Genomic DNA, 11,244 nt, shown 5'->3' with positions numbered 1-11,244 from the left:
TCTATGTTCAAAACAATTACAATGTGAAAGAAGATAAACACATAGGAACAGAGATCCAGATGGTGTGAAGGTCAGGTAGATTACAGGATAAAATATACTGCACTAAATGGAAGGAAAACTCAATGGAATATAAGGTAACCTCAAAATAATAATAATAATAATAAATTTAAAGGTGGGGAGATAGAAGAGTCTAAGGAAAGGTCTTAAATAAAAACACATGGAAAGCAATTTTCCTGTTAGTTATGAAAGCTGGAAATTTTTCACAGCAGCCTTCCCTCCTTTGCTCGCCACAGTTAAGAATTTGAAGTAGGAAAATTTGTAACACCTCCATGTCCCTTTGAGTCACGCACTAGGAAGAGAGAAAAGAATCACAACCGTGGGGGCACATGTACACTACAAGAGAGCAGGAAGTCATTTCTTGGGTTTCGGCCGCTCGTGTAGATTCATCAACCTAAATGGGAACACTGGCCTTTTTATAGCCCACCACCACTCCCCTTCTAACACTAAAGCCAAAGCCAGTCTTGCCAAGTAAACGCTTTTTCTGCTAGTCTGATACAGAGAAAGAGCAGCACGAAGGACTCAGGACATCTTTCTACTTGGCCCGCGACTGAAGGATATTCCTCTGGCTCTCACCAACAGAGGAGGCGGATCAGGCACAGCTAGCAATGAAAAGCCTTGGCCGCTAAACGCGGCTCGTCCACGCGGCCGGAGAACTCACCGAACAAAGCACACCGCGAACCGGGTGAGAAGACGCGGAAAGAGGGGGAAAGAGTCACACCAGTTCTTCACCACTGCCTGAAGCTAAAGACAGGTGGAGCCGCGGTCCTCCTTAGAGGGAGAAGAAAGATGGATTTTCGAGGGACTAATCGGAATCCAGCGCCAAGGCAACCCGGACCGGGACCCCGGCTGGGGAAAACGCCGGAGATTAAGATAGGCGAACGCTGCGGAAAAAAAGGAAGGGATGGTGGGGGTCACAAGCGTCCGACCCTTGCTTGCCGGGTGGGGGCTGCCCGAGCCGAGGCGAGGATGCCCGGGGTGCCCTGCGGGCCGTCCCCACTCTGGCCTCCCGGAGCCGCCGCCGCCGCCGCCCCCGCGCCCTGCGCCCCAGGCGACCACACAAAGAGGATGGCGAGGCGCGCCGGACGCCGGGCGTTGGGGGGGCGCTGGGCCCGGGAAGAGGTGGCCGAACCGTGACGCCCGCCGCGCCCCTGCCTTTGTCTACCTCCCCCTACCCCTCGCCGAGGAGCCCCGCCGTGCCCTCACCCTGCTCGTTACCCGGGTGAGTAGCGGTCTCATCTGCTCGCCGGCCCCATCCGCCTCCATGGCCGGCCGGCCAGCCCGCGGCGGCCGCTACTGTGCTGCCCCGCGCGATCCGCCCGCCGCCGCTGCCGAGACCGGGGCACACGAGGGGATACGAACGTGAGTCCGTGCGCGGGAGCGCGCGCAAGTGGGGAGAGTGGGGTGCTATGCGCGGGACACGCCGGGTAAGCTTGTGTGTGCGGCAGCCACCGGCTAGCTCTCAGGAAGCACGGCCGCAGCGTGGAACGTGGAGCAAAAGCTGAGCGAACTGGAGGATGGGGCGAAGGAGGAGGAAAAAGTCGCGTAGGGACCCGTAGGCGGGGCCCTAGGTCTTGACGCGCACGGCGCCGGGTACGATCTGGACACGCCCCCTAGCCCCGCCTCCTCTCGCCACGCCCCCTGCCAATTTGGCACTGCGAGTCGGCTTCGCTCGCCAGCCATCCCAGCAGCTAGGCGGTATACCCGGAGGTGGGCGGGAGGAGGAGGATGGGCACCTGCTCTAACCAATCAACGGTTCGCAGTATTTAGCGTTTCCACGCCTCCTCTACAGGAGGCCCCGCCTCTCTTTGTAAAATCGTAACTGAGCTAAGCTAAACGTTTTTTTTTCCGGTTAGAAATTCCCCTAATGTTTGGTACTGGGGTGGGAGTCACTCACCACCCTTGAAGGGGAGGAGACTGCAGGGCCCTCCACCCCTTTCAAAGACTATTGTTGTTAAGTGGAGTGGAGTCAATTCTGACCCTTTGGGTAGTAGTTAACGAGTCGGGCTGCTAACCTCAAGGGCAGCAGTTTGAAACTGCCAGGCGTTCCGCGGAAGAAAGATGAGGCTTTCTCCTCCGGTAAAGATTTACAGCCTCGAAACCCTGTGCATGGTCACTATGAGTCGGAACCAACTCCACGGTACTTAACAACACTTAACAACAACAACAACAACATAGGGTTTCCGAGAAGCAGATGGTGGGTTTGAACTTCTGACCTTGGGATTTGCAGTCCAATGCTGATCCTACAGCGCCACACCAGGAGACTCTAAAAGGAAAACTCAAAAAGAACCTACGGCTCTTCACGACTTGTGCAAGTTTCGTTTCCCTCAATACAGTAGATATGAGTCTGTGAAAGGAAGTACACCTGACTAGGAATCCGGCTGACTGGGTACGAGAATGGCTCCCACACTCGTGTGCCCACCCTGCAGGGCACTTCTCAAATTACGGAGATGATGATGATATCTACCTAAAAAGCTGGGTCATTGAATCCACATGGAGTTCTATCCGTGAATGTGGCCTAGCACACGGCATATTTATTTAATAAAATCATTATTGTTAACAAGATTCTCTTGGGTGTTTAATAAAGATAAAAGGTTGACTATGGAAGGAAATTATATATGTAAATATGGTGGCTGGTGGCTCTGTGCCGTATTGTTGGTTCATCCAGTACAGGGTTTCCGAGGCTGTAAATCTTTACGGGAGCAGAAAGCCTCATCTTTCTCCCGTGGAACGGCTGGAAGTTTTGAACTGCTGACCTTGTGCTTCACAGCCCGATTCATAACCACTACGCTACCAGAGCTCCTTTATACAATGTATATAATATGGAGAGTATGTATTTAGCTCACATGCTGTCTCCAGTAAAGTCTTTTGTCAGAAATAGGTAGCTAAAGATGCTAAATGACTAACTAGTTCCTGGTTTGAGTCCTGGTACTCTTTTGTTTTAATTTCCCAGAGAGTTACTTTGTTCAGGTGTATGAGAATAGATGTGCTTCTATTAATAATAGTTACCAATTAAAAGTTGCTATTGTTATTGTGTTGTTGTTAAGTGCCATTGACTCGATTCCAACTCATAGAGACCCTGTATAGGGTTTCCAAGGACAGGCTGGTGAACTTGAACCACCGACCTTTCAAGGTTCAAACGGACAATGCACTCCAGCGAATTAACCCCCAGCGATAAGCGCTCAGCCTCAAGGTGGTTCAAGGAGCAGTCACTCCTCGGAAACCCTATACAGGGTCGCTATGAATCAAAACCAACTCAAAGACACTAACAACAACAACAACCAATTGTGGCACTGCAGGTTAGTGCACTGGACTGCAAGATTGGTTTGAACTACAAAGTTAGCGGTTCAAACTTAACCAGCCGCTCATTGGAAACAACTATAGAGGGTCACTAACAGTCGGAACCAACTTGAAGATACTGAACAACAGTTATTCATGAAAAAGAAGATGACCTTCAGGGAAATGGACTGACAGCGACTACAGCAATAGGCTCAAACATAGCAATAATTTCATGAATGGTGTGGTACCACGCAGTGTTTTGTTCTGTTATCTGTAGGGTCAGAACCAACTCTGACACCTAACAACAATTGGGCTGTGACATTTTGCAAGGATGCTTCATGCTTATCCTCAGAAAATTGTAAACTATGTTTTATTTTTCTTATTTTATAGATGTAGAAACTGAAACTCACAGAAAACTGATTTTTAGGTCCTTGTTATTGAAACGCCTTTCTATTGCACCACTGTAATGCCTCACTAAAAAAAGGTGAGTAACAATAAGGAAAGAAGAGAAGCAGCAGCAAGAAAAAACATTATGTAATACGGAGAAACAGGGGCGGTGGAGAAAAATTATCTCCTAAAAGTTGTTCAGGAGCCCTGGTGTGGCGCTGTTGGTTAATGTAGTGGATTGCAAGGTTAGTTTGAACCACAAAATCGATGGTTCAAAGTCACCAGCTGTTCCTTGGAAACCCTACCGCAGGGTCATTATGACTTGGAACCGACTCGATGACACTTAACAACAGCAACAACAAACTTGTTGCATCAATGACTTGGACCCATGCCATCATTCTCTAAGATGAATATGATTTGTACTGAATTTCTTCTGGGCTCTCTTCCAATGCAGCTCCCTTACCAACACACACATACAAAAAAGCTATAGTTCGTATATACAGAACACCTATCCCCTTTTCCTGTTTTGTTTTTCTACAAGCACTTAATTGTCATCGAGTCAATTCTGATTCATGGCCACCTCATGTGTGCAGCATAGAACTGTTCCACAGCATTTTCAAGACTTTTGTATGCCTTTTCTGAAGTAGGACACCAGGCCTGTCTTCTGTGGCATCTCTGGGTGAGTTTGAACCACCAACCTTGCATCCAGTGCTTAATCATTTGCACCACCCAGGGACTCCTTATTCCCTTATCACATTCTATATATTTTCATCTTTGTTATGTTTGTTTTTTATATCCAGAAAGAAAGAGATCTATCTGTGCTCCATGTAAATTCCAAGTACACAATGATTTTTATCTATTTTGCTTGCTGTGTATCCTCTGTGTGTATATATGTAGACATACACGTGCTAATTGAATGAATGTACAGAGAAAGGGGGTTGGGGTGAAGAAGACTACAACATCTTCTCTTTCTTCAATAGCTCTAAAACCATCCTGGGTGACCATTCAAGGATGTGGCCAAAGTAGTAACATGAACAATGTAGAAACCAAAACTCTTGGTACCTGATTTGAAATCGCTAAGCCGTCAACTTTGAGAACTTCCTAGATAATGAGTTTCTCTTCATCAACCTGTGAAAAGAAAAAGAGAATGAAAAAATCCTTAATTTATTTAATCCACACATATTTTTGAGTGACTTCTGTGTTGCCATATACTAGTCACTTGTTTCTGACTGCTAGAAAAATAATGTATGAAGTCTGAATTATTACTTTCAATTGCCTACCTAGTTCAAGGTCAACCAAGGTTCATCATGAGGTGATAGTTGTCTTGAATGAAGAAGATAATTTGTAATTAAAATTGTTTTCATGCAAATGGAATGGCTGCAAACTGTTCCTAGGTATTGAAAGGCAAACTGGTCTAAACCTTCTAAAGTGTTTTAAACCTTCACTTCATTTGCTAAATAAAGGTAAATATAAACTTGAATATTACCCAAGTCATCACAAACAATAAACTAGTAGCATCTGAAATTAATGAGATTTAGCTGCATCCCAAATTCAGGATTGTTGTTGTTAAGTGCCATTGAGTCGGTTCTGACCTATAGCCACCCTGTATAGGGTTTCTGAGGAGCAGCTGGTGAGCTCGAACCACTGACCTTGCAGTTCAAACAGCTTTACAATTGGGCACTGCCTGCCTTTTTGGAGCAGTAGGCAGCTGATGAACTTGTACTACAGTATTGGTAAAGAGTTCTGAGTATACACCAAAGTCCTGGTGTGACGCTATGGGTTAATGCACTGGACTGCATGTCAGCAGTTCAAGCTCACCAGTAGCTTCTTGGAAACCCTAAAAGGATCGCTATGGGTTGGAACCAACTCTCCGGCACTTAACAACAACAACAACAACATATATATACTATGGAATGTATATATGGGTTGGAACTATGGGTTGGAACCAACTCTCCGGCACTTAATAACAACAACAACAACAACATGAATATACTATGGAATGCCAGCAGAACAAACAAATCTCACTTGGAAAAAGTACAGCCAGAATGTTCCTTGGAAGTTGTTGTTATATGCCGTGGAGTCGGTTTCGACTTATAGTCATATGAGTGATTCCGACTCATATCAACCCTGTACAGGATATCCGAGGCTGTAAATCTTTACAGGAGCAGAAAGCTTCATCTTTCTCCCGTGGAACAGCTGGTAGTTTCGAACTGCTGACCTTAAGGTTCATAGGCCAATTCGTAACCACTACACTACCAGAGCTCCTTGGAAGTAAGGATGGTAAAACATCACCCATGTATCTAGGACATGGTGTCAAGAGGGATCTGTCCCTGGAGAAGGACATCATGCTTGGTAAAGTACAGGGTCAGTGAAAAAGAGGAGGACCTTCAATAGAAAAAGTGACAGCAGCTGCAACACTGGGCTCCAACATAGGAACGATTGTGAGGATGGCATGGGACGAGTCCATGTTTTGTTTCATTGTACATAGGGGTTGCTATGAGTCAGCATCAACTCAGAGACATCTAACAACAATAGGTGAAATCCTAGGAAAGCCTTGGTTACAGCCCCTTGGCAAGATCCTGAGGAGTCAATGGTCTTCTAGTGAGCATTTCTCCTCACCACATTTGATAAAAACACGACACATTTGATAAAGACAACTAACAGCTTCTTTGTCATTTTTCAAGGCCTGAAACTTTCCCTAACCTTTATCAGAGGATCCTTTGACAATTCTGTAGATGCTTGTTACCACTACTTGGCTACAGGATGAAATTTAAAATGTTCTACATCATCTGATCCTATGAGGCAAGGGTGGAGAACGTCCGACCCGCAGGCCATACAAGGCCCGTGAAATCAGTGGTCTGGCTGTGCCAAGGCAATTGCAGTTCCAGCCATCATATTAGGTGTGAGTTAATTAAATGTTTTGAGTTCTGGTGTGGCATTGTAGGGTAAGCATTCGACTGCAAGGTTTGAACTTGCTAGCAAGGTCGGCAGTTTAAACTCACCAGCAGCTCCTTGGAAATTCTATACAGGGACACTATGAGTCCCATTCAACTCGATGTCACTTAACAACAACAACAATGACCAAATATAGCAGGCCAATTTTTAAGTTGATAATTTTGTATGGCCTGCAAATGATGTTATAAATATCCAAATGGCCCTTGGCAGAAAAGAGATTCCCTACTCCTGCTATTAGGAAAACCCAAATCCTTGAAATCGTGTTTATGAGAGTACCATGGCAGTCTCATTGGGCAAAAGACAAAAGGAAAATTTTTAGAAAACTCTTGTCCTTTAAACAGTATTTAGTGTTTGTTGTTGTCAAGTGCTGTTGGATCCGTCCTGACCTATAGCAACCCTGGATAGGGTTTCCGAGGAGCAGTTGGTGAGCTTGAACTGCCGAACTTGAGGCTCAAACAGATTTTGCAGTTGGTTTAACCCACAGCGCCACACCAGGACTCCATTTAGGGGTTATGCCTACAGATAGTTATAAAACAGATAGCTATAAAACACAACCAGAGGCATCTTGGACGGCCTAGAGAATTATTCTTTGCACATATGTAGTAAGCATGAATCGATTCAAGGCAACTAATAAAAAATCACTGTCTTTAAACAAGTCACTTTACTTTGTCGTATTCCTTTCTGAAACTGCAAATTGAAGATTACAGTAGCCCCATTCCTCCATCCTCTGCCAGCAGCTCTAGCAGTAGTAGAAGCAGCAGCAGTAATGAGAATAACCAGAAACAGGTTCCCATAGCTTTTAAGATGATGTTTGAACAACATCCAAATCACATAACGTCCTATTTCGCAGAACATATCATGGAAATGTAGTGCCGTAGGATAAGCACTCGGTTGCAAGGTTGGTTTGGGGCTATCCCTGAGTGCCTGGCACATAGTGATCTCTCAGAAAATATTGAATGAATGCATGAACACTAAGAAGATTGGACTTTTTTCTACATGCAATTTCAGACCCATCATCAGAGAGTATTAAGGAGGAAAATCACAAGACTATCTTGTACACATAGCCATGTGTAATGGAACATAAGGGAGAAATGAGAAGAGCAGGGAGATCTACTATAACTGCATTACCCAATGGTGACCCTTGGTTAGTCCAAAGTGAAATGCACTTAGATTTAAAAGTTTAAAAGCACACAAACAATATAAACAATCTTGTTAAATTTTCCTACTATATTGATTATGTAATGGAATGATAACATTTTGCAGATGTTGGATTTGACAAACCTATTATTAAAATTAATTTTATCTGTTTCATCTCTTAAATGTGGCTACTGTTGTTGTGAGTTGTCATGAGTGGACTGCATCATGATGATCTTATTTATAACAACAAAATGTTGCCCTGTCCTGTGTCACATGAGTGGTATGTTTAAGTCCATTGTTGTGACTATTGTCTATTTCACTGAGAGTTGCCTTCTTTTTCACTCTCTACCAAACATCATGTCCCTTCATAGCAAATGGTCTTTCCTGATGACATGTCCAAAGGAAGTAAGCCCAAGTCTTGCTATCCTCATTTCTAGAAAAAAATTAACTGCATGTGTATCTTCTATTATGTTTCTATTGGGAAGAACTGGCTTACAAATCATGGACTAAGGAAATGACAGTAGGAAGATAATGTAAGTCAGATATGAAAGGTAAATAGGAAATAAAATTGATAGGACATAGTGATTCATTATGTAGAGAAACTACATGAGGAACAAAGATAACCCCATGTCCATGAACACGTTGAATTTGATGTTCTCCAGGAACATTCAGCTGGAGATGGATACCGGTCTGGAGTTGAAAATAGAGTTCCAGGATAAAGATAGGTAATCCAGGAACTTACTTGTCTCAAATGAAATTTTTAAAAGCCCCTAAACTAGTATCCTACCAGAAATTTTGGGAAGCTAACAGGGTCGCTATGGGTCAGAATCGACTCGATGGCACTTAACAACAACATTATTATTCTGTGGTGCTATAGGATAATGCACTGGATGGGAAGGTTGGTAAACCACAAGGTCAGTGGTTCAAATCCACCAGCCACTCCTCGTAAACCGCATACAGTGTTGCTGTAAGTCGGAATCAACTCAACTGCACTTAACAATGATGATTATTCAAGGAGTCATCAGAGAGAAAGAAGAAGGCGGATTGCTAAATGCAAGCTAAATTTGTCATGGGGTCTATGTGTACATATGTACACCCCCATTACCACCATTCCTCTTCCTGGTAATGACCCTTCCCTTTCAAGACTTAAAGAAAATACATGGATGAACCTTTAAAATATGTTGAATTAAATAAGTCAGGACAAAAGGACAAATATTGTATGATTCCACTTATATGAAAAATCTACAATAGGCTAGTGTAAGAGACCGAACTATATTAGTAATCACCAGGGGGAACAGTGGGGCAGGAAAGAGGGGTCAAAAGGGAAAAGACAAGTTACATTTAAGGGATACTGTGCTTCTGTTAAAGGTGATGGAAAATTTGGAAACAAATAGTGATGATGCCTATACAATGTCACTGAATTATAAAAATGTTGTAATGGCAAATGTTTTGCTATGTACACACATAAAATAGACTTCAAAACTTTGTGGAAAAATGGAATTCTTCACGAACTTTTTGAAGCCCCTTCATATATATATATATACATTTGCTATTAGTTGTCATAGGATCAATTCAGACTTAAAGTGACACCATTGTGTCCAGAGTGGTTGGTTATGAGCCATGGAGTCAGTTCTGACTCATAGCGACCCTGTACAGGATTTCCAAGGCTGTAAATCTTAACAGGAGCAGAAAGCTTCATCTTTTTCCCGTGGAACAGCTGGTAGTTTCGAACTGCTGACCTTGTGGTTCACAGCCCGATTCATAACCACTACACTACCAGAGAGTAGAACTGCTTAATAGAGTTTTCAAGGCTGTGACCTTTCAGAAGCAGATCACCAGGCACTTCTGGTGGATCTGATCTGCCAATATTTCAGCTAGTAGCTGAACATGTCACCATTTGTACATGGACCAGGATTACTGGTCAGATTAGAGACTGCTGGAGCATGAGACTATGGCCTTTGGTCACTCTTCTGGAATGGAACTCATCCCTGTGGCTCAATTTTCAGCCAAGCAATAGATAGGTATACGGGGAGACAACACCATAGAATGTGGAGTATGCACACCATAGAATGGTCAACTATTCGCGATCAAAGGGCAGCATTTACTGAAGAACAGGGTTCAGATGGATTAGGAAATAAGAAGGAATGGAAATGGGAAACAGGAAGGATGTGGGACAAGTAATGTTACATTGTAAGGATTGCAACCAGTGACATGAAACAAGATGTGTATGAATTGTTGAATGAAAAACTATCTCTGTAAACCTTTACCCAATTCATAATAAAAAGTCTTAAAAAAAAAAAAAAAGGTGAGGAAGACCCTTAATGAGATTAATTGACACAGTAGTTGCACCAATGGGCTCAAACATAGCAAGGATTGTGAAGATGGTGCAGGACTAGACAGTGTTTCATTCTGTTGTACATATGGTCACTGTGAGTCAGAACCAACTTAACAGCAGCTCTGGTAGCGTAGTGGTTATGAATCGGGTTGGGAACCTTAAGGTCAGCGGTTCAAACTACCAGTCTCTCCGCGAGAGAAAGGTGAGGCTTTCTACTCCCATAAAGATTTACACCCTCGGAAACCCTGTACAGGGTCACTATGGGTCAGAACCGACTCGATGGCACTTAATAACAACAACACTAATGCATACAAACTGTGTCTGTTTCTATATTCATTTATTGAAACAAGTCTAGAAGCATTATGGTCAAATAAGACAGCAAGTTGAGAAGGGTCCTGAAACAAAACCCTAGACTGGCTAACATTCAGTTCATTGTTTCTTTTACAATGCTGATTTGTTTCCTAGTCAGTTAAAAGTCATTGATCACCATCTAGTTTGCTCAAACTTGGCTAGTAATGCTGTAATCTACTGTTGAGTAACAGGTGGCAAGTGAGTACAGAGAAAGGGTATGTACATTGGCACTCCAAGTAGCGAGAGCAAATTTCTTTTAAGATTGTTTCATGTTTTGATTTAGGCAGTGTTCTTTAAAAGTCAGAGTCCAATTCCGTCACACCTAGGTACACTTGGGTGTGGTTTATGTTTCAGTTATTTTCCAAAAACTATTCCTCTCTGTACTTGTGTTAGAGAAACATTAAGTAGATTCCTGCTTCTCTCTCTTTCCTCTCCCTTCCCCCCACCTTTTCTGGAGCACTCTTTATACAAAGGTAAATCACAAAGTATTGCTACAAAATCATAGAAACCTTTATTAAGCAAAAATATCAAAACAAAACTATTGTCAACATAACCTCCATATAGGTCTACACACTCTGAAGCTAGTATTTCCATCTTTCTACTCCTGGTGTGGCGCTGTGGGCTAATGCGTCAGACTGCAAAGTTGTTTGAACTGCAAGCTTGGTGGTTCAAGCTCACCAGCTGCTCCTCGGAAACCCTATACAGGGTCGCTATGGGTTGGAATCAACTGGAAGGCACTTCAC

General features: G+C 43.6%; 1 protein-coding gene across 4 annotated transcripts in view; it reads right to left on the bottom strand.

Moving 5' to 3' along the window:
- Positions 1–1,518, bottom strand: part of SLC4A7 (solute carrier family 4, sodium bicarbonate cotransporter, member 7) — a 126,082-nt gene extending 124,564 nt beyond the window's left edge. For all 4 annotated transcript variants that reach the window (XM_006851609.1, XM_006851612.1, XM_006851610.1 and 1 more), the window contains exon 1: positions 1,264–1,518. In XM_006851609.1, the coding sequence (XP_006851671.1) occupies positions 1,264–1,323 (60 nt within the window). In that variant the 5' untranslated portion in view covers positions 1,324–1,518. The remainder of the gene's footprint in view (positions 1–1,263) is intronic.
- Between the last annotated feature and the right edge of the window lie 9,726 nt (positions 1,519–11,244).

This window comes from Chrysochloris asiatica, unplaced genomic scaffold (assembly GCF_000296735.1).
Source record: "Chrysochloris asiatica unplaced genomic scaffold, ChrAsi1.0 scaffold00030, whole genome shotgun sequence".
Classification (NCBI taxonomy): domain Eukaryota; kingdom Metazoa; phylum Chordata; class Mammalia; order Afrosoricida; family Chrysochloridae; genus Chrysochloris; species Chrysochloris asiatica.
Note: the sequence above shows the minus strand (reverse complement) of the source record. Positions and strands in the feature narration are given on the sequence as shown.